General features: G+C 44.0%; 1 protein-coding gene across 2 annotated transcripts in view; it reads left to right on the forward strand.

Moving 5' to 3' along the window:
* LRP11 (LDL receptor related protein 11) overlaps window positions 1-24018 on the forward strand; it is a 57311-nt gene that overhangs the window by 19260 nt on the left and 14033 nt on the right. Inside the window, exons 3-6 of one of the 2 annotated variants that reach the window (XM_045161915.1) lie at window positions 9165-9306; window positions 16688-16813; window positions 17592-17798; window positions 23090-23214. In XM_045161915.1, coding sequence (XP_045017850.1) covers window positions 9165-9306; window positions 16688-16813; window positions 17592-17798; window positions 23090-23103 — 489 coding nt within the window. In that variant the 3' untranslated portion in view covers window positions 23104-23214. Of the gene's footprint in view, window positions 1-9164; window positions 9307-16687; window positions 16814-17591; window positions 17799-23089; window positions 23215-24018 lie in introns of those variants that run through there. The other variant, XM_006080269.4, reaches the window with a different exon arrangement.

Below are 24018 nucleotides of genomic sequence, written 5' to 3' on the forward strand. Positions count from 1 at the left end.
AGTAACCTTAACAGTGAGTTTGAAAGAAAGAAACAGTGACACTTTTGTAAGTAAGTCCCATTCAGGCCCCTTTTGTATTGACCCAAGGAAAGTTATAGTTCCACTGATTCATTTCCTGGGGACCACCAGTTTTCCAGTGGTTTCCAGACACTCTCCCCTTCCCACCCACACACACCCCTCTGGAGATCCAAAAATAATATGTTTCTTTTGGAATTAATTAACAGATTTGGTAAGTTTAGAAGCAACAATGACTCCTTTATAAGTCCCACACAGTCCCCTTTTGTAATCACCCAAGGAAACAGAGTTCCACTGATTCATTTGAGAACCATCATTTTTCCACTGGTTTCTGGATAGTGTTTTTCCCTCTCTCTCTCTCTTTTTTTTTTTTTTTTCCCTAAACAGGACTTTTTTGAAAAGTGCAGTTTCCTTTTTTTTTTTTTTTAAGACATTTATTTTATTTATGGGCTACTCTTCCTTGCGGTGCTTGGGCTTCTTATTGCGGTGGCTTCTCTTATTGCTGAGCGTGGGCTCTAGCATGTGCGGGCTTCAGTCGTTGATGTGTGTTCTCAGGAGTTGCACCCTGCAGGCTCTAGACATGAGCTTAGTAGTTGTGGCACACAGGCCAAGTTGCTCTGAGACACACAGGATCTCTCCAGACCAGGAATTGAACTCGTGTCCCTTGTATTGGCCCTGGATAAGGGAATGGCAATCCACTCCAGTATTCTTGCTTGGAGAATCCCATGTACTGAGGAGCCTGGCAGTCTACAGTCCATGGGGTTGCAAAGAGTTGGATATGACTGAGTGACTAAGCACCCTTGCACTGGTAGGCAGATTCTTAACCTCTGGATCATCAAGGAAGCCCCCCAAAAGTGTGGGTTTTGACACTGAAAAACCAGAGAATAGTGGTTTCTTTGCCTGGAGAATCCCAGGGACGGGGGAGCCTGGTGAGCTGCCGTCTATGGGGTCGCACAGAGTCGGACACGGACACAACTGAAGCGACTTAGCAGCAGCAGCAGGGGGTGATAGCAAAGACAAAAGGGGAGACAGAGAAGCAAAAAAAAACCACCATGTGTCAGGGCACCAAAACAGATATGGACCTCAGCAAAATTTCACCTACATTACTGCCTCTCAGCTATTTTATTCACCTGAAAATTTTAATAAAGGACAAAAAAAGTTACAGCAGCCCACAGGGCATTTTTGAGACACAGAAGATTATCAAGGCTGCAAATTTCTGAAGAAATATCTGGGGATAAGTTGGTGCACATGTATGAATATTCCGTGGTGGCTTTAAGGATTTCTTTGTATCTTGTTTCAAGAGTGAAGAGTGATGTCAGTCAGTAAAAAAAAAAAGTAAAAAAAACCCACAACCTACCCCCCAAACCACAGCAAATTCTAGGATTTACTGTTCCACTTAAAAAGGAAGATACATGAGAGCATAATAGATGAGTAATTCATACCTGTTTTGTTTCAAAGTTAACCTGGAGCCTTGAGGTAGACTACTCTTTAGGCATGAATTTTTTTTTACACAGTAGCTCAAAGCCTTCAATATTTAACTGCTTTTTTTTCTTTAAGAAAAAATACTTGTTAGAAAATGTTTAAAAATAATCTCCCTGGGGAAAAAAATAGTGTAGCTCAAAGCCTTCAATATTTAACTGCTTTTTTTTCTTTAAGAAAAAATACTTGTTAGAAAAGGTTTAAAAATAATCTCCCTGGGGAAAAAAATAGTATTACCTCATGAAAAATAAACTGAGTAAGCTGAGTTGTGAAAGCTCTACTCCAATAGCAGCAGGAGGTTTGAAGTCTCTTTCCTGGTCAGGAACACTAAATTTACAGAACAATAGGCTTCTGGCATCACTGGGCTTCCAGGTCCTCTTGCATTTAAACCTGACTTCCTGTCGCTCTGCTTTCAAAGGTCCTGGTATTTCCATTTTTGTTTCCCCTGTCGCTCTGCTTTCAAAGGTCCTGGCACTTCCATTTTTGTTTCCGTAGTGGGGTGAGGATAGGGGTGGGGGAGAGCTTTTAGAGGTTTTAAAGGACTCTGTGTGTGTGTGTGTGTGTGTGTGTGTAGGAGTATCTGACCTTTTTAGACCACAACAGGCAGCTGCTTTGTGCATGAGCTGTGGGTTAAGTCTTTCTAAGAAATGATTCTTGGAATAAGAATGCAGAAGGCTTAAATCTCTGCAAAGTTGCAGGATATAAAATTAACACACAGAAATCCCTTGCATTCCTATACACTAACAATGAGAAAATAGAAAGAGAAATTAAGGAAACAATTCCATTCACCATTGCAACGAAAAGAATAAAACACTTAGGAATATATCTACCTAAAGAAACAAAAGACCTATATATAGACAACTATAAAACACTGGTGAAAGAAATCAAAGAGGACACAAATAGATGGAGAAATATTCCATGTTCATGGATCAGAAGAATCAATATAGTGAAAATGAGTATACTACCCAAAGCAATCTATAGATTCAATGCAATCCCTATCAAGCTACCAACAGTATTTTTCAGAGAACTAGAACAAATAATTTCACAATTTGTATGGAAATACAAAAAACCTCGAATAGCCAAAGTAATCTTGAGAAAGAAGAATGGAACTGGAGGAATCAACCTGCCTGACTTCAGGCTCTACTACAAAGCCACAGTCATCAGGACAGTAGGGTACTGGCACAAAGACAGAAATACAGATCAATGGAACAAAATAGAAAGCCCAGAGATAAAGCCATGCACCTATGGACACCTTATCTTCAACAAAGGAAGCAAGAATATACAATGGAGAAAAGACTATCCCTTTAACAAGTGGTGCTGGGAAAAACTGGTCAACCACTTGTAAAAGAATGAAACTAGAACACTTTCTAACACCATACACAAAAATAAACTCAAAATGGATTAAAGATCTAAACGTAAGCCCAGAAACTATAGAACTCCTAGAGGAAGACATAGGCAAAACACTCTCCAACATAAATCACAGCAGGGTTCTCTGACCCACCTCCCAGAATATTGGAAATAAAAGTAAAAATAAACAAATGGGACCTAATTAAAATTAAAAGCTTCTGCACAACAAAGGAAACTATAAGCAAGGTGAAAAGACAGCCTTCAGAATGAGAGAAAATAATAGCAAACGAAGCAACTGACAAAGAATTAATCTCAAAAATATACAAGCAACTCCTGCAGCTCAATTCCAGAAAAATAAATGACCCAATCAAAAATGGGCCAAAGAATTAAACAGACATTTCTCCAAAGAAGACATACAGATGGCTAACAAACACATGAAAAAATGCTCAGCATCACTCATTATCAGAGAAATGCAAATCAAAACCACTATGAGGTATCATTTCACGCCAGTCAGAATGGCTGCGATCCAAAAGTCTACAAGCAATAAATGCTGGAGAGGGTGTGGAGAAAAGGGAACCCTCTTACACCGATGGTGGGAATGCAAACTAGTACAGCCACTATGGAGAACAGTGTGGAGATTCCTTGAAAAATTGGAAATAGAACTGCCATACGACCCAGCAATCCCACTGCTGGGCATACACACCAAGGAAACCAGAATTGAAAGAGACACGTGTACCCCAATGTCCATCGCAGCACTGTTAAAATAACCAGGACATGGAAGCAACCTAGATGTCCATCAGCAGATGAATGGATAAGAAAGTTGTGGTACATATACACAATGGAATATTACTCAGCCATTTAAAAAAATACATTTGAATTAGTTCTAACGAGGTGAATGAAACTGGAACCTATTATATAGAGTGAAGTAAGCCAGAAAGAAAAAGACCAATACAGTATACTAACGCATATATATGCAATTTAGAAAATGGTAACGGTAACCCTGTATGCGAGACAGCAAAAGAGACACAGATGTATAGAACAGTCTTTTGGACTCTGTGGGAGAGGGCAAGGGTGGGATGGTTTGAGAGAATGGCATTGAAACATGTATATTATCATATGTGAAACAAATCACTAGTCCAGGTTTGATGCATGATACAGGGTGCTTGGGGCTGGTGCACTGGGATGACCCAGAGGGATGGGATGGGGAGGGAGGTGGGAGGGGGGTTTCAGGATGGGGAACACATGTATACCCATGGCAGAGTCATGTCAATGTATGGCAAAACCAATACAATATTGTAAAGTAATTAGCCTCCAATTAAAATAAATAAATTTATATTAAAAGAAAAAAAAGCTCTGCTAACTCGGAGATAGGATTCTACAGTGACTACGAGCATGGAATTTGGAATCATATGCTGTGTTGTGCTGTCCTTAGTTGCTCAGTCATGTCCAACTCTTTGTGACACCACGGACTGTAGCCCACCAGGCTCCTCTGTCCATGAGGATTCTCCAGGCAAGAATACTGGAGTGGGTGGCCGTGCCCTCCTCCAGGGGATCTTCCCAACCCAGGGATCGAACCCAGGTCTCCCATATTGCAGGCAAATTCTTTACCATCTGAGCCACCAGGGAAGCCCAAGAATACTGGAGTGGGTAGCCTATACCTTCTCCAGGGGATCTTCTCAACCCAGGGATCAAGCCCACATGTCCTGCATCTCCTGCATTGGCAGGCAGACTCTTTATTTTGATGGGATCTTCTCAACCCAGGGATCAAGCCCACATTTCCTGCATCTCCTGCATTGGCAGGCAGACCCTTTATTTTGGGCTACACTGGGTCTTCATGGCTGCACAAGGGCTTTCTGTAGTTGTGGCAAGTGAAGCCTACTCTTCGTTTTGATGCCCAGGCTTCTCACTGCAGTGGCTTCTCCCATCTTAGGGCATGGGCTCTAGGGCACACGGGCTGCAGTAGTCACAGCATGAGGGCTCACTTGCCCCGTGACAAGTGCAATCTTCCCAGACCAGGGATTGAACCTGTGGACCTTGCATTGACAGGAAGATTCTTAAGCACTGGACCACCAGAGACATCCCCATTTCCTCTATTTCTATGTCTACATATGTTTCTACACACTGTCAGCAACTAACTTTGCTCAACCCCTTGGATTTTATATGCTGCTTCTTCATGCCTCTAGCCCTTCTTCCTAAATTTGTAAGAAGATGATTATTCTCTGATTGGGCTGAGATAGAGGCAAAGAGTCAGACATGACTGAGCAGCTACCACTTTCACTACTCTTTTTTTGACTAGGAAAATACAGAAAATTGAGTTCATTTTGCTTCTTTTATGAAATTTTGGGTCATATCTGTGATGAAAAGTAAATAGAAAAAGGAACATGTAACTAAAGAACAGAACCTAAGCATGTTCACCTGAATTTTCTAGACAATTGTATTAATAATAGCAGTTTATGTTCTGGCCTCTGTTGGTCAGTTTAGCTGCCCCCATGTCTCCTTCAGCCTGTATGTGTGCTGGGTGATGGCATTGGATTACAACAAGGATCTTAATGGCCTTCAAACCACTAACAGAGTTCTCTGTTTTGCAAGTTGATATGAGGCAGAAAGCTAGCATGCCTTTGGGTTCATTGGTTCAATGGAATTTCTTACTGAAATATTTTGTATGACATTATCTTGTCACTACTTATGACAATTTGCCCAATGCCTTATATACTGTAAAAGCAACTGTGTGGGGTGAGGGGAATAGAGAGGTAGTACTCGTTTTGTAACCAAGTGTTGTACTAATAATCATGTATGTATATATGTGCGGTATATAAAGAAATGCAAATGTATGTTCCTTGCCACTAAATTACTATTTTAGGGAGGTGCAGTAGAGCCAGAATAACAGACTGAGTTATAAATTGATTTTAGCCAGAGGCCAACAACCATCAAAGCCTCTGTTACTATAGAACAGATCCTGGGCAGAGATTAGAAGTTCTTTGTTTTATTAAAGGTAATGTAACTTTTAAGTTACAAATTGGGTGTGTTGTGGTACATCCCAGTGGCTAAGACTCTGAGCTTCCAATGCACATGGGTGTGGTTCGATTCCTGGTTAGGGAATCCCAGATGCCCTGGAGCTTGGCCAAAAAAAAAAAAAAACAAACAAACAAAAATTGGATATGTTGCATATACATCTGTGTGTATGTGTGTAAATCCTTCCCAGTGTCATAAATGTGAGGAGACGTCTAGAAATGCCTGGATGCTTGGAGGGAAATCATCTATCTTACAGTTCTATATATTCTTATATTGATGCTGAAGAAAAGATAGCATTTGTTAGCTAAATAACTAAACTAAAAAGGACCAGGGAATTAAAAGTACAGATTACTTTGTATAAAATAAATAAGCTACAAAGATGTATTGTACAGCTCAGAGAATATAGCCAATATTTTATAGTAACTGTAAATGGAGTAGTTATCGACTCACTGTGTTATACACCTGAAATTTATCTAATATTGTACATCAACTATACCTCAATTTAAAAAAAAAAAGCACATGTCAAGCTATGTCACAAAGGAAAGTGAAAGGAAAATGAAGTGGCTCAGTCATGTCCGACTCTTTGCGACCCCATGAACTGTAGCCTACCACGCTTCTCCATCCATGGGATTTTCCAGGCAAGACTACTGGAGTGGGTTGCCATTTCCTTCTCCAGGGGATCTTCCCAACCCAGGGATCAAACCCGAATCTCCTGCATTGTAGGCAAACGCTTTACCGTCTGAGCCACCAGGGAAGTCTTTCTTGGTGGTCCAATAATTAAAACTCTGCATTCCCAATGCAGGGCATTCAATCCCTGGTTAGGGAACTAAGATCACTAAGGCAAAAAAAAAAAAAAAAAAAGCTTAAAAAAATAATCAAATCAAATTAGTGTTTTGCCTTTTATGGCTTAAAAACCTGAAAAAGTTTTCTGCACCCAAGAAATAAAACCACAGAGGGAAAAAACAATGTGAAATGAGGAAATCCAAAAGTCAAAGTGTTTGCTTCCTTTTCTCTCTGGGTCTGGGAGACAAGGCGAAACAGCAAACTCTTTAAACAAATTGCTGCACAAGAAAGGGCAAGAAGCCTTTTGTAGAAGAATTTTCACAGGAGACTAACAGGATCTTGTTGACTTCTGCAGTTATCAAAATAAATCTCACACAAAGCTCTTGGTATTAAGTTACTGTACTTAGTTTCTGCTCACAGAGGAAAGGCCTGCAGGTGTGGACCGGTGCCAATTGCAAAGCCTTCTTCCGAGGCCCTTCAGGCAAGATCCAGTCTCTGCCAGCTGTTGTCAGCATCTACCTTTTCTGTTGGTGTCCAAACCCACCAGCTCTCAGAGCTTTCCCATGGAGACAGTTGATTGTCATCATGCCCATGGGTAGCTGAGCTGCAAAATCTGACATACCTGTCCTTCCCCTCTAAGCAGATTTTTCAAACTCTATTTATTTGAAAAAGTTTTTGAGACAAACTTCTACATACCTAAGCTATATTTACTAGAGTTCTCTTGCCCCATAAGGGCCAGAGGGAAATTTGGGTCATTAAAAACCACATTAAGGGGCTTCCCTGGCGGCTCAGTAGTGAAGAATCTACCTGCCAGTGCAGTAGACACAGGTTCGATCCCTGGTCTGGGAAGATCCCACATGCCATGCACCATAGCTTCTGAGCCTATGCTCTAGAGCCCCGGGGGAGTGATGTGCAGCTACTTGAGCCCTTGAGCTGCAAGTACTGAAGCCCATGCGCCTAAGAGCCTTCGCAGTGAGAAGCCCGAGCACCACCACTAAAGCAAGGCCTGAGAGGCAACAAAGACCCAGTTGTTGCTGTTGTTTAGTGGCTAAGTGGTGTCCAGCTCTTTGCGACCCCATGGACTGCAGTGTGCCGGGCTTCCCTGTCATTTGCTATCTCTCAAAGTTTGCTCAAACTCATATCCATCAAGTCAGCGATGCTATCCAGCCATTTCAACCTCTGACCTCCCCTTCTCCTCCTGCCTTCAATCTTTCCCAGCATCAGAGTCTTTTCCAAGGAGTCAGCTCTTCCCATCAGGTGGCCGCGAGAACCCCACAAACAGTACAAAAAGACAAGAAGACCTAGTACAACCAATATATAAATAAAATTATTTTGAAAAACCATATTAATCCTGCCAAGTGAATAAGGACAACTAGAGCTGCCGTTTAATGAAGATTGTCAACTCACACACACACACACAAAGAAAAAAAGAAAGCAGGGAAGGGTTATTTCATTTGAAAAGACCGAAATTAGTGTGCGCCCAGATCTGGATCGGGATCCAGTCTTTCCTGCCTCAGAGAGGAGGTACCTAGGAAGACCAGAGGGAGCCTTCAGAGCCCAGGTGGACAGACAGGCCCCTTAGAGGGGGGTCCTCTGTCCGTCCAGCCCCAGCGTTGGGAAGAGGCTTCCCGGAGAAGGCCCAGCCCATTGAGGTGTAGTTGGACACTGGCACGCTGAGTGTTGACACCCAGAAGCCCAGTACCTCACTCGCCTTCACAAAAATCTGACCAGGGCTTGGGTGAGGCTGATGTCTGTGTGGATGCCCCACCCAGCCCCTAGCCTCAGTGCTTCCCTGGTCTCTTAAAATCTCCATTAACTTCATCTAGGCCTCACTCAGCATCCCCCAGTCACAACCACACTCTGACTCAGTCCTCCCATCTACCCGGTACACTTGGGGCAGCAAACCCCCGGGGCTGCTGGCCTTCGGCAGTCTTAGGTCTGAGCTCGGGCAGACCAGCTGGGGCAGAGGACAGAGCCTCTCTCTTTCACACCACATTGCTTGAGGCTGCGGGGCTCCCGTCAGCACACTCCGGTGTGGTCATCACTTGCCCCCAGTTCCCCTGCTTTCCTGTCTAAGTCCCAAGAAGCAATAAACAGTGGAGGCACCTGCCGCATAGCTGCCGCCTGGCGCAGCCTCCCTGATTCTGAGCCAGAGTCAGAGAGAGCGAGAGTCTGCCTAGCCACCTCCTCTGGGCAGGCCACCTGCCTGGCCACCCACTCCCTTTGGCTTAGCTGTACCCCTGTGGCCATAGGGAGGGGTCATAATGACCCTTCCCTTGCAACCATGTGGGTGGGGGTGGGAGGGAAGTTTCCCAAAGAAAGGGGGTGTCAGGCCCCAAACCCACCAGAACTCAAGTCTCCTGGCCAGCCTGCCAAAAGTGTGTGTGATCAGTATTCTGAGACCTAGGACCAGGAGTGGATAAGGGGGTCATAGGACTGCTGCAAGGATGGCACTGATTTCCAGCTCAGGAGGATGTCAGATTCTGTGCTTCGGGCTCTTAATTGTGATGCTTCCTGTTTGGTATCAGGTGCCTCAGTCCGGAACCCTGAAGCTGTCCCACCTGCGGGAAGGAGCATACACCTTTCAGTTGACAGTGATGGACACTGCCGGGCAGAGGAGTTCCGACAACGTCTCAGTGACCGTGCTTCCCGTGGCCTTCTCCACAGGAGGTGAGAAGAAAGCCCTTCCCTCGCATTCACAGTGGCCAACAGAGGCCAGGCTGTGGATGGAAGGGTGGTGTTAAACTGGCATTTTAGGGGCTTCCCTGGCATCCAGTGGTTGAGGCTTCGTCTTCCAGGGTAGGGATTGCAGGTTCCATCCCTGGCCAGGGAGCTACGATGCCCACATGCCTTGAGGGCAAAACACCAAAACACAGAACAGAAGCGAGGGCTTCCCTGGTGGCTCAGTGGTAAAGAACCCATCTGCCAATGCAGGGGACACGGGTTCTGTCCCTGGTCCGGGAAGATCCCCACATGCGGCGGAGAAACTGAGGTGTCCCCAGGAGCCACAACTACCGAGCACACGGCAGCAACTGCTGAAGCCTGCACGCCCCCAGAGTCCGTGCTCCACAGCAAGGGAGGCACTGCGATGAGGAGCCCTCACACCACGGCTAGAGCAAAAGCCCGAGCAGCAGTGAAGACCCGGCCCAGTCAAAAATAAGTAAATAAAATTATTTTTAAAAAACCAGAGGCAATATTGTAACAAATTCAATTAAAAAAAAACTTTTAAAATGGTCCACATGAAAAAAAATTGCCATTTTATACCCTAACTGGGCAATATAATGGGTGCTTCCGTTTTATTTTTGGCTGTTGCTGAGTGGGAAAATCTTAACTAAAAATATGATGACAAAACTAGGCTCGACTATATTACATGTTAAGTGACACTGCCGAGTGGAGCAGGGGAACACTTCACACTCCAGGGATGACAATAGACTGTGTGAGTCACAGGACCTTAGAGATGCCCCATCCTTCCTTGACTCAGTTTCATAAAAGACATCTGGGTTTCCCAGGAGAGGGTGGGGACCACCCTCCCATTTAAAGGAGGGTGGGCTAGTTGATACTATGTTCAAAGAATGCAGCTAAGAGGTAGATTTAAAACAAATTAAAACATATACAGTGCATGTATCAGTTTAAAAGGACTGTTGAAAACTTCATGAACACTTTACACAGAAGCACAGATACATTGATAATATAGCTCGACATATATATAATTGTTCCCACATTCTGTTGCTCATTGTAAACTCATTTCTCTCATTTATCTGTTTCTTGCTTTCCCAAACATCTACAGTTCTAAGATTAGCTCATTAAGTTAAAAAAAAAATGTAAATGGCACTTGGCAGCACTAAAGCTATAGAGGTATTGCAGAGATCGTGTGTGTGTCACTCGGTCGGGGGATACTTTCTCAGCATCTGCAGTGAACGGGAACTGTGTGCAAGCAAGCAAGCATGGGTGCTGAGTTCCACAGACCTGATCCCCAGCCCTGATTAATGACCCTTCACTAACCCTGGCTCTAGCAGACTTGTAGCCTGTCTCCTATATCCTTGATTCCTCCATATTTGGATCGCAATCAAGCGAGCAGTCGGGAGAAAGAATATAATGATTGGATTTGCTTGTACTTTGGCTGACCTTGTCTTCCACCAAAGACAAGGGTCACTGTGCATGTTAGAAATGAAGGAAGGAGACTTTAGAATTCTAAGAACTCTGCCCCCTTGGTAATTTGCCTTCCACAAAGATACAGTGCTAGCAAGATACAGATAGTAGCAACATTCAAGATTAGGTCGTCCGGCTTTCCTTGTGGTCTGGCAGTTAAGAATCCGTCTGCCAATGCAAGGGACACAGGTTCCATCCCTGGTCCAGGAAGGCTGCACATTGCCTCGGAGTAACTAAGCCCTGCCATGTGCCACAACTACTGAAGCCCACGTGCTCTAGAGCCCATGCTGGGCAACAAGAAAAGCCACCACAATGAGAAGCCCTCACACCACCACTGGAGAGTAGCCCCCCTTCTCTGTAACTAGAGAAAGACTGAGCACAGCAACGGAGACCTAGTGCAGCCCAAAATAAACAAGTAAATCTTAAAAAAAAAAAAAATCAGGTTGACTCACTCCTGTTCAACCACGGTTCAATTTGACCTGGAGGAAGGAAGAGTGGCTGCAAATAGTACCCCAAACTCCAGTCCAGTAGAGGACTGTGAGTCAGCGATGGGGAACATGCCAGCCAGCATTCCAGTCTGTATCCGGGCAAGGCCCTGTTTGTGGTCTTACTGCAGCTCTACAGAAGAGCTGTAAACAACTTAGGTTGTTACCTAAAACAACCCTGGCAATGCTGACTGTGCACTAGGGCAGGAAGTAGGGCTGGTGGTGAGTAGAAAACAATGGCACCTAGTCCAGCTGAGGTCACGGCCAATGGGGAGGTGCAGAGCTTGGAGGGCTGTGCTCCTGGCCGCAGGGCTCCCTAGCCAGGGACTGAAGTGCTCCTGGGCCGCTGTCAGATCAGATCAGATCAGCCGCTCAGTCGTGTCCGACTCTTTGCGACCCCGTGAATCACAGCACGCCAGGCCTCCCTGTCCATCACCAACTCCCGGAGTTCACTCAGACTCACGTCCATCGAGTCAGTGATGCCATCCAGCCATCTCATCCTCTGTCGTCCCCTTCTCCTCCTGCCCCCAATCCCTCCCAGCATCAGAGTCTTTTCCAATGAGTCAACTCTTCACATGAGGTGGCCAAAGTTCTGGAGTTTCAGCTTTAGCATCAGTCCCTCCAAAGAAATCCCAGGGCTAATCTCCTTCAGAATGGACTGGTTGGATCTCCTTGCAGTCCAAGGGAATCTCAAGAGTCTTCTCCAACACCACAGTTCAAAAGCATCAATTCTTCGGCGCTCAGCCTTCTTCACAGTCCAACTCTCATATCCATACATGACCACAGGAAAAACCATAGCCTTGACTAGACGAACCTTCATTGGCAAAGTAATGTCTCTGCTTTTGAATATGCTATCTAGGTTGGTCATAACTTTCCTTCCAAGCAGTGAGCGTCTTTTAATTTCATGGCTGCAGTCACCATCTGTAGTGATTTTGGAGCCCAGAAAAATAAAGTCTGACACTGTTTCCACTGTTTCCCCATCTATTTCCCATGAAGTGGTGGGACCGGATGCCATGATCTTCGTTTTCTGAATATTGAGCTTTAAGCCAACTTTTTCACTCTCCACTTTCACTTTCATCAAGAGGCTTTTGAGTTCCTCTTCACTTTCTGCCATAAGGGTGGTGTCATCTGCATATCTGAGGTTATTGAGATTTCTCCCGGCGATCTTGATTCCAGCTTGTGTTTCTTCCAGTCCAGCGTTTCTCATGATGTACTCAGCATATAAGTTAAATAAACAGGGTGACTATATACAGCCTTGACGAACTCCTTTTCCTATTTGGAACCAGTCTGTTGTTCCATGTCCAGTGCTAACTGTTGCTTCCTGACCTGCATACAAATTTCTCAAGAGGCAGATCAGGTGGTCTGGTATTCCCATCTCTTTCAGAATTTTCCACAGTTTATTGTGATCCACACAGTCAAAGGCTTTGGCATAGTCAATAAAGCAGAAATAGATGTTTTTCTGGAACTCTCTTGCTTTTTCTATGATCCAGCGGATGTTGGGAATTTGATCTCTGGTTCCTCTGCCTTTTCTAAAACCAGCTTGAACATCAGGAAGTTCATGGTTCACATATTGCTGAAGCCTGGCTTGGAGAATTTTGAGCATTACTTTACTAGTGTGTGAGTCAGCCCTACAGAAATTAGCAAAGGGAGAAATGGCCTGAGGGCTGACATCAACCAGCTACTTGTTGCTTTGATTTATTTACTCTGGCCAGTCTTCTGGGCTCCCAAGGCAACTAGAGAGCAGCCAAGTTGCCAGTTGTACATTTCTGGCCTTTCTCAAGATAACAAAAGTGTATTTGAAGCTGCAGAGGGTGATATGATTCACCTCTTATTACTGAAAGGCCAGTCGGGTGTAATAGGTTTTATGTAGGGCTTCCTGGTGGCTCAGATGGTAAAAAAAATTCTGACTACAATGTGGGGGACCAGGGTTTGATCCTTGGGTTGGGAAGATCCCCTGGAGAAAGGAAGTAATACCCACTCAGGTATTACTGCCAGGATAACCCCATGGACAGAGGAGTCAGGTGGGCTACAGCCCAGGGGGATCACAAAGAGTCTGACACAACTGAGCATCTTTGAGAGATAGAGATCTTATGTATATAACTTTATACAGAAAATAAAAAGAATTCTGTTGTGTTAACTGTCTTCTGGAATCACTCACTGTTTAGATTGGAATAACAAACTGAATTAAAGTTAATAAGACACCACATGCTGCTGCTGCTGCAGCTGTTTAGTCACTAAGTCGTGTCCGACTCTGCGAACCCCTGGATTGTAGCCCAGAACAGGCTCCTCTGTTCATGGGATTCTCCAGGCAAGAATACAGGAGTGGGCTGCCATTCCCTTCTCCAGGGGATCTTCCCGATCCAGGGATCAAATCTGAGTCTCTTGCATTGGCAGGTGGATTCTTTACCACCAAGTCACCTGGGAAGCTATAGGACACCACTTAGAGACGTTGAAAATGAGAGATGGGGATTGAGAGGGCTTCTGTCCCCTTCATTATATACATAGATCTTGCAGCTAGCTTGCTTTCTGGTAATCAAAGATGGCAAGTTCTGTAGTAAACAGGCAAGCACATACCCTTGTTTTTGTGATAACTTGGTTCAGATTTGGATACAGAGGCCATATGTTTTCAAGCTTTGCAAAAAGTAATCTAGTCAAAATGATTAAAAAACAAACAAACAAGCAACAATCTACTCAGAGAGCAAGCCAATGGACACTTCCAAGATAACCCAGTTTTGTGGTCTCCGTATAGGATCCCCCACAGACAGTCAAGGCATTTTTTAAGATGGGAAAGAAAATATCAGAACTTATATTTGTATTCATTTTTAATCTTCTTTACATTTTCAGTCTTGCACATGCATATGATTTATAGATGGGAGATATATATGGTCAAAAAAGTCCGGAGACCACGGATTCAGAAATACATGGATAAATTGTTCGCATGGATCTGTCTCCATAGTTACCAGGGAGTCAGGAAAGCCTTGAGGGGGTTAGGATTTTCACGTCATGAGTTTAAAAGATGTGAGCAGAGGCTGCATCCTGGCCTGGTGTCTGCAGTCTCCCTTTGCTTTTCCTCCCAGCCCCTTCCCCGTGACCGAAGCAGATGCTCCTTTCTAGGCCCAGGTGCTCAGCCAGAACTGCTGACTCCCTTTGTCCCCTTCTTTCTGCCACCGTTTCTTAATAGGTGTTTGCTTATTTATTTATTTATTAGGGCTTCTGTATCGCCTCAGAGGGTAAAGAATCCACCTGTAATGCAGGAGACGCAGGAGACACAGGTTCGGTCCCTGGGTTTGGAAGATTCCCCTGGAGGAGGAAATGGCAACCCACCCCCCATATTCTTTCCTGGGAAATCCCATGGACAGAGGAGCCTGGCAGGCTACAGTCTAGAGGTCACAAAGAGTCAGACACGACTGAGTGACTAAGCACTAAGCACACACATTCATTTATTAGGCTGAGCTGAGTCTTCGTTGCATCAGGGCTTTCTCTAATGGCAGAGAGTGAGGGCTACTCTTGAGTTGTGGTGCACAGGCTTCTCCTTGCGGTGACTTTGCTTGTTGCAAAGGATAGGCTCTAAGCCAGGGGGCTCAGTTGTCGTGGCTCCGGGGCTCTAGAGCACAGCCTCAGTAGTTGTGGCACACCGGCTTAATTGCTCTGCGGCAAGTGGGATCCTCCCAGGCCAGGGATCAAACCCTTGTCCCCTGCGTTCCCAGGCAGATTCTTAACCACTGGACCACGAGGGATGTCCCTGCCACCATTTATTTTCTTCACCTCTTCTTCCTCCAGAATCTAGGTATCCTCAAATTGCCTTCCACCCGGATGGATTCTTTTCCCAGCATTTTAACTGAACTTCTTTCCAGTAGAATGCTTCCAAGACTTGCTTGGACGTGTATTCTATGCTCAGAAATATCATCATGTGTTGCTCTCCTATGTTATGAGACAGTTATCTAGTCCATCTGTCCCTGGAGAATACAGACTCCTTGTGACTCCTTTAGCCTGATACCTTTAGTGTGTATCACCAGTGTCAGTGGTTATTAGTTGGCTTACTCCTGACCTGGGGGTACAGGGAATGTCTTTCAAGAAAATACATGTAGTTCTGAGGGTTAAAAGCTCTTGAGCACTCCAAAATGGAGACAGAAATGGCAAGCCACTCCAATACTCTTACCTAGAGAATCCCATGGACAGAGGAGCCTGGCAGGCTACAGTCCATGGGGTCACAAGAGTCGGACACAACTTGGCGACTAAACCACCACCACCACTCCAAAATGGAGGGAATTTCAATATTAATAGAAAAAAAATTCTCACTAGCTAGTAGCTAAGGATTCTATTTTTTCTTTATAGCACCATGGATCTGTGATGGTCAGCAAACAGGGTTCAATAGTAGAAAGTTGATCTCAGTAAAAATTATTATTTAGGAAACATGAATGCAAAACACACATAGCATGTAGAAAGCGGTGTCTCTGGGCTTCCCAGGTGGCTCGGTGGTAAAGAATCCACCTGCCAAGGCAGGAGATGCTGGTTGGATCCCTGATCCAGGAGGGTCCCACATGCCGTGGAGCAAATAAGCCCGTGGACCACAGCTACTGAGCCTGTGCTCTAGAGCCCTGCAACTGCTGAAGCCCTCACACCCTAGAGTCCATGCTCAGGAATAAGAGAAGCCACCTCAGTGAGAAGCCCAGGCACTGAAACTAGAGAAAAGCCTGAGCAGCAAGGAAGACCCAGCACAGCCAAGAATAAATATATTAATCAATTTTTTTAATTAAAATCATTAAAAATGACCAAAAAAAAAAACCACACAAGGACTTCCCTGGCAGTTCAGTGGCTGAGACTTCACCTTCCAATGAAGAGGGCACAGGTTTGATCCCTGGTTGGGGAGCTAAGATCCCACATACCTCGGGGCCAAAACACCAAAACATACAACAGAAACAATATTATAAAAATTCAATAAAGAGTTTAAAAATGGTACACTTAAAAAAAAAAAACCTAGTATCTCTGATAAAATAGGGTCAGCCAGCCAAGTGCTGTGCAGAAGGTGAACCCGTGTTAGGGGGCCTGCTGAGGATCTGATGGGGGAACAAATGAATGCAGAGTGAGTCACCTGAGGGAGGAAACCCAGAACTGGGTGGGGAAGACCGCAGCTGCTGCTTCTCTGTTCCCACCTCTTTAGCATTGTTGGCTTGAAGAAGGACCTTGAGACAAAAAGCCCATGGTGATTCCTGAGAGTTCAGTCAGGAGGGTCAAGAAGGAACCCCCTAACCTTTCCAGAACCAACTGCTGCTGCACAGACTGTTAGGTGTCCCCTCATTACCTACGTCTCCTTACCCAAAAGCATTCCATCATACACACAGTCTCGGTTAATCCTGACACGATGGAAGCCCTTTCCTTTCCTGTACTCCTGTGACTTGAGACGTGTTTACAAACAGGATGCTCGAGTGTCTGCTCACGCTACCACTTCTTTTGTGATGATGGCTGTTGCGTTGACATCACGTTGGCTTGCGACGGAGTGGAGCAGTGTCCTGACGGGTCTGATGAAGCTTTCTGTCAAAATCGTGAGTCACCTGCATCACATTTTGGGGGTAGAAGGGATGTCTGTATTCTGACAGTAAATGCACACTCAGCAGTGTTCTTTTTCTGCTGGTTTCAATGTAACTTCATGTGAACAAGCTATGCCTTAAATTCAATGGACATTTACTGTAAATCTTTAATGCAAATTACAAATGTCAAATTTTTGTATTATTTAACATTTTAAGAGATAGTTTTCAATTTTCTAAGAGTCTTCCCCATCCTAAAAAGGCTGTTTAGCATACGCTTTTTAAAAAACTAAAATGAGTTAATCTTTTGTTTTGATAAATTTTTTAGAAAAGTTATGACATTAGGGTGTCGCTAGGTCGCTAGGTCTTGTGAATCTGAGCAAACTCGGGGTGATAATGAAGGACAGGGGAGCCTGGCATCCTGCAGCTCATGGGGACATAAGTCAGACATGATTTAGCAACTGAACAACAGTGTGTGCATAAATATCGCAAGGAAGGACGGGCTGTGAAAAGTTGACTGAAGAACTGCAAGTACTTGAACGAAGAACTTGAGGAAGGGTGACTAATCTCAGAACGTTAGGCGAAAGTGTATCTTTCTCTGTTTCTTTACAAGAACTTTCAGAAAGCTAATTCTTAAACTGTTTACTTAGAAGTGTTACTTTGGAAACAAGAGCTAGTAGTTTGCTATGAGGCCCTGAAATATCTTAGATGATATGCTTTCAATCTATTGCAAATGTTGTGGTTTTAGGTAAAGGTCAGCGAGAAACCTAACTGACAGTAGTTCTTTAACTCTCAGTGAGCGATAACCGAAAGATGGTGACCCACAGGACCACGGCACAGCCTAAAACCACGGGACCAAGCACAGATGCAGGCCACAGTGCGTCGCTAGAAAAGTCCGAGAAAGCTACCACGCCAAAACAGCCACCTGAATTATCAACCACAGAGAAGAATAATCATTCCACCTTTTGGGGACCAGAAAGTCGCATTGATCTTGAATTGCCAGGTAAGGACTTGAAGCTGGTTTTCTCAAAGAGTCTCATTTTCTATAATGACACTTGGCTCAAAGTAAGCTTCTATTTGAAGAGTGTTAAGGACATATCTTAAAAGAAAGGACAGACTTAAAGCAAATGATTTGGCCAAAAAGAAAAAAGCCTGACATTTTTGCTGATTATTTATAGCAAGGAACACCTATTAAATACATTCATAAATATGTACATATAGCAAGGAGATCAAACAAGTCAGTCCTAAAGGAAATCAACCCTGACTGTTCATTGGAAGGACTGATGCTAAAGCTGAAGCTCCAATACTTTGGCCACCTGATGTGAAGAGCTGACTCATTGGAAAAGACCCTGATGCTGGGAAATATTGAGGGCAGGAGGAAAAGGGGACAACAGAGGATGAGATGGTTGAATGACATCACTGACTCAATAGACATGAGTTTGAGCAAACCTCGGGAGGTAACAAAAGACAGGGAAGCCTGGCTGCCATTCATGGGATTGCAAAGAATCGGACATGACTTAGCAATGGAACAAAATACATACTCCAGAGGTATCAATACATTTATTGTAAATAAGGTGGAGTTTAAAAGTTTTAACACCTATGTTAAAGGAAACTAATACTCTAAGTGCTAAATTTTAGGTTATTGTGAGGTGAAACAGTATAGCCCCTACATGTTTATGTAAATCCTCTTCACACTAAGCAAGTGAATGTAAAGAAAATGGTGTGCTATGTTGAAAAAGTAGCATGTGCTAGCAATTCAGTGTCATGCCTCCAAATTAACTAAATCTATCATCTTTTTTTAAAAGATGGCTAATAATGTTTTAAAATACATTCATACTCCTAAAGCATTACAGGATTCTCTTAAAAGAAATTTTACACTTTTATATTTGGATAGTTATATGACAGAGAGAAATATAGATGATCACATTTCTGTATGCTTTTGTGAATGTCTTTTAGAACTCAAACTCTGCATACATTTTACCAAAATCTGTTCTTCTTTCATTGCTAAGTCATGTCTGATTCTTTTGCGACCCCATGGACTGTAGCCTGCCATGCTCTTTTGTCCAGGGGATTTCCCAGGCAAGAATATTCCCAGGCAGGAGTGGGTTGTCATTTCCTTCTCCAGGGTATCTTCCATGCCCAGGGATCAAACCTGTGTTTCCTGCATTGGCAGGCGGATTATGTACCACTGAGTCACCAAGGAAGCCCAGAAAGGGGCAAACCAAGGACTGAGCTTCAAACTGAGGGCAGGGTTAACACCACAACTGACCAGAGTAGGTTGCATGGAGAAAAAAGTAAGTAGCAAAGGCCTTTGCGCATGTGCGTGCTAAGTCACTTCAGTGGTGTCCGACTCTTTGTGACCCCATGGACTATAGCCCACCAGGCTCTTCTGTCCATGGGATTCTCCAGGCAAGAATACTGGGTTTCCGTGCCCTCCTCCAGGGGATCTTCCTAACCCAGGGATCAAACCAGCATCTCTAACTTCTCCTGCATCGGCAGGTGGGTTCTTTACCACTAGCATCACCTGGGAAGCCCACAGCAAAGGCCTTTGTGTAAGACAGATCCCACTGTCTTTTAGCAGGTTGGCCAGGATCTGGACTAGAGGGTGCTGGGTGGGCTTGCTTCTGCTCCTGAGGGCCAAAGGCTGGCGATGCCAGCAGCACGGTGGGGATTGCACTCCTGGCAGGGCTCCTGTCGCCTGAGTGCCAAAGAGCCCCACACATCAGCTTCCCCAGCCGTTTCCTTTATAACCTTCCCAAAGACCTGATGACTGATGGAAAGACAGAAAGCACCCAGCACCTTGATCATCAGACCCCCTGTTAGTACACCCTTCACATTTAAATAAGAAACAATATCAAGGGCCTGCCTGTCTCCTTTCTCTTCCACGCTGGTCCATTATCTTCTCTCAATCAGACAAGAGGCCGAACTGCACAGACAAAATATTACCAAAATAATCTCTCACTATTTCAGTAACTTTTTTAGGAAACTATTTTTGTTCATTATAGAAGATCCAGAAGATGCAAATAATGAAAATGGAAATAACTTAAAATACCACCCTTTTATTGACATTAACTTCTAATATTTCCTTCTAATCTACTTTGTAAATTTTAAAGTGCTTTGGTACAAATATATCTACAAAATACCCTACAAAATATTTAAAAAACAAAACAAAAAAAGCAAAACCTTGGTCATACCACAGATATCTTTTTTCCCCAAATAGGGATTGAACCCACAGCCTCTGCACTGGAAGGGCAGAATCTTAATAACTAAACCATTAGGCAAGTGCCCTTCAGAGACCTGCTTTATCTATTCCTTGCTGGTACCGCCACCTAATGGGAGAACTTTGTCACTTCATACAAGGCTTGGACTGTCTTAATCCATTTTCTCTGTATGAAATGTTTATATGGAGAAGAGAGCTACCTAAGAAGCAGAGTCGGGGGGACCAGGTGTCTTTGGCAGCAGGGATGAAGTTGACCAACCAAACGAAGTTCTCAGAGGCCACAGTGGGTGAACTCCTGCTCCGTCACTTTCTTGGAGAGGCACATGTGAACGTGAATGAATTAGCTGAAAACAGAGTGGAGACCCAAGGCCAGTCTCCTTCCTGAGGTCTAGTCCCAGCTCTGTGTTTAGAACCCCGAGGAGTTGCTTCATGTCTCTGAGCCTCAGTTTCCTCATTGGTTAATACAGGTTTCAGTGATAACCCCGAAGGCTCTGTCTAGCCTGGTGTCTGTTTCAGGGAAGATAAATAACCGTAGACTTATGCAGGCCTCCACAAACCCTAATCCATGCTAGATCCTGCTCTGTGATCCCAGTTCTGTCTCCTGTGGGGGCGAGGAGGGGGTTGGGGAAGACAGCTTCAGAATCATTTTGCAAGTAATGCTCTAGGCTGCCACCATTGGTGAATGGGAGTTGACACTCAATCTGAAATATATTTTTAGCTCTCCTTATTTGGCAGGTGGGGGAGTCATTCATCCCATGACTCAGCCGCACAGGAAATCTTTTTTCCCAACCAGGGATAGAACCAGTGTCCCCTGCAGTGGAAGTGCAAAGTCCTACCCACTGGACTACCAGGGAAGTCCCTGCATCTCTATTTTTTTCTTTTTAATAATAAATCTTTGACTTGGGCTGTGAAGGTGTAAAGAATGGAATTTCATAGATGCAGCGAGATAATATCCAGTTATTATTTCTATTATATATTATTTTTCCTAATCACTAAAGTAAAACATATTTACTGTAGAAAATTTGGAAAATACAGAAAAATATGAAGAAGTAAAATTATCTAGCAAAACTCACCATTAACAATTTGTTGCATTTTCTCCCAGTTCAGTTCAGTTCAGTCACTCGTGTTCGATTCTTTGCAACCCCATGGACTGCAGCACACCAGGCTTCCCTGTCCATCACCAACTCTCAGAGCTTACTCAGACTCATGTCCATTGAGTCTGTGACGCCATCCAACCATCTCATCCTCTATTATCCCCTTCTCCTCCCGCCTTCAATCTTTCCCAGCATCAGGGTCTTTTCCAATGAGTCAGTTCTTTGCATCAGGTGGCCTAAGTATTGGAGCTTCAGCTTCAGCATCAGTCCTTCCAATGAATAATCACGACTGATTTCCTTTAGGATGGACTAGTTGGATCTCCTTGCAGTCCAAGGGACTCTCAAGAGTCTTCTCCAACACCACAGTTCAAAAGCATCAGTTCTTCAGCACTCAGCTTTCTTTATAGTGCAACTCTCACATCCATACATGGCTACTGGAAAAACCATAGTTTTGACTAGACTGACCTTTGTTGGCAAAGTAATGTCCTTGTTGGCAAAGTAATGTCTTTGTTGGCAAAGTAATGTCTCTGCTTTTTAATATGCTGTCTAGGTTGGTCATAGCTTTTCTTCCAAGGATCAAGTGTCTTTTAATTTAATGGCTGCAGTCAGCATCTGCAGTGATTTTGGGCCCCCCCCCCAAAAATAAAGTTTCTCACTGTTTCCATTGTTTCCCCATCTATTTCCCATGAAGTGATGGGACCGGATGCCATGATACTGGTTTTTTAACCGAGTTTTAAGCCAGCTTTTTCACTCTCCTCTTTCACTTTCATCAAGAGGCTTTTTAATTTTACTTTGCTTTCTGCCATAAGGGTGGTATCATCTACATATCTGAGGTTATTGATATTTCCCCCAGCAATCTTGATTCCAGCTTGTGCTTCGTCCAGCCTGGCATTTCATGTGATGTATTCTGCATATAAGTTAAATAAGCAGGGTGACAATATACAGACTTGACATACTCCTTTCCCTATTTGGAACCAGTCTGTTGCTCCATGTCCAGTTCTAACTGTTGCTTCTTGACCTGCATACAGATTTCTCAGGAGGCATGTCAGGTGGTCTGGTATTCCCATCTCTTGAAGAATTTTCCACAGTTTTTTGTGATCCACAACAAAATGTATATATAGACACATGTACATTTATTCATTTATAACAAAATTAGGATATTATTTTACAAAACGTTTTTATCACTTATGAATATTTTCATGTTATTAAATTCCATCAAAATCACAAAATTATTACATCTAGGGTAGAAATTCCCTGGTGGTCCAGTGGTTAGGCACAAGTTCAGTCCCTGGTCTGGGTACTAAGACAGCCAAAATATTTTTTTTTTAAGTCCAGGGTAAAGAAAATGGGAAGGAAAAAAAAAAAATGGGAGGAAAAGAACAGAGCCTTGAAAGTGTTAGAAAGGGCCTCCCACAATGTGCGGTTTCTGTTTGGACAGCAGCCCCCATTTCCTTCCTCTTCCATCATCCCTGAACCACCAGACTAGAATCTGAAGCTTCTGACTTCCTGTGATTTGAAATTATGTTATACTCAGCATAATGTAAGTAGATTTAAAAATGCATTGTTGGGGACTTCCCTAGTGATGCTGTGGATAAGAATCCACCTGCCAGTGCAGGAGACATGGGTTCGATCCCTGGTCTGGAAAGATCCCCCAGAGCAACTAAGCCTTTGGGCCACAACCACTGAACCTACTCACCTTAAAGCCCAAGAGCTACAACTACTGAAGCACACATGCCTAGAGCCTGTGCTCCATCACAGGAGAAGCCACTGCAGTGAGAAGCCCACGCACCACAACAAAAAGTAGCCCCTACTCGCCACACCTAGAGAAAGCCTGCACAAAGTGATGAAGACCCAACCCATTCATTAAAAAAAATTTTAATGCATTATGGTTTGTGACCTATACCAGTGTTTTACAAAGATCATCAGCTAGTACAGTAAATATAGACAAGTTGACTTTTCCGCTCCCTCCTTCCCGCACAGGCTTCGGAGGATAAATAAGACTTGACTTAACTCACTGAAGACATGCTGCTACTGCTACTGCTAAGTCACTTCAGTCGTGTCCGACTCTGTGCGACCCCATAGACGGCAGCCCACCAGGCTCTGCTGTCCCTGGGATTCTCCAGGCAAGAATAGTGGAGTGGGTTGCCATTTCCTTCTCCAATGCAGGAAAGTGAAAAGTGAAAGTGAAGTCGCTCAGTCGTGTCCGACTCTTAGCAACCCCATGGACTACAGCCCACCAGGCTCCTCCATCCATGGAATTTTCCAGGCAAGAGTACTGGAGTAGGGTGCCATTGCCTTCTCCGGAAGACATGCTAAAGAGATACTAAGATTAATACTAATAATGTAGTATAGAAAGTAATGTGAGGAAGTTTTTTAATCTACCACATTGGCAAAGGTGAAAACATAATAATAATAATATTTATAAGTGTATAGAGAAGTGTCTCACCTACTTTTGGTGGGATTCAAATTAGTACAGTTTTCCAGAGGGCAGTTTCTGAAGCCTTGTATGTATGCCTTGACCCAATTAGCCTGCTGTTAGGAATTTATGCCAAGCATGTTACTAAGGATGAAGTTAAGGGTGTGGGCGAATATTCATTCCCACTGGTGAACGCATGCTCTGTATTCTCAGAGCCACAGCGGGGCTGGCATTTGCTTGTGATGCAGAAGCACAATGGCTGGATTGTTTTCCGGGGTGGTTGCAGCTCTAAGGCCTGTTCTCTGTGTGGTCCAAGTCATCTGTTAACAAGGCAGTCCTCTTGTGTGGACCTAGCCGAAGGAAAGACATCTGGTTTCCAGTTCTGCAGATCGGCTAGAAAAATGATCGGGTATCCCCATTCACACTGAATCTGGGTTGTTTTTTCTTTTTAATAATTAAATTTTTTATTCCATGCTCTAACAACCTTCTTCCA

Source organism: Bubalus bubalis, chromosome 10 (assembly GCF_019923935.1).
Source record: "Bubalus bubalis isolate 160015118507 breed Murrah chromosome 10, NDDB_SH_1, whole genome shotgun sequence".
Taxonomy (NCBI): domain Eukaryota; kingdom Metazoa; phylum Chordata; class Mammalia; order Artiodactyla; family Bovidae; genus Bubalus; species Bubalus bubalis.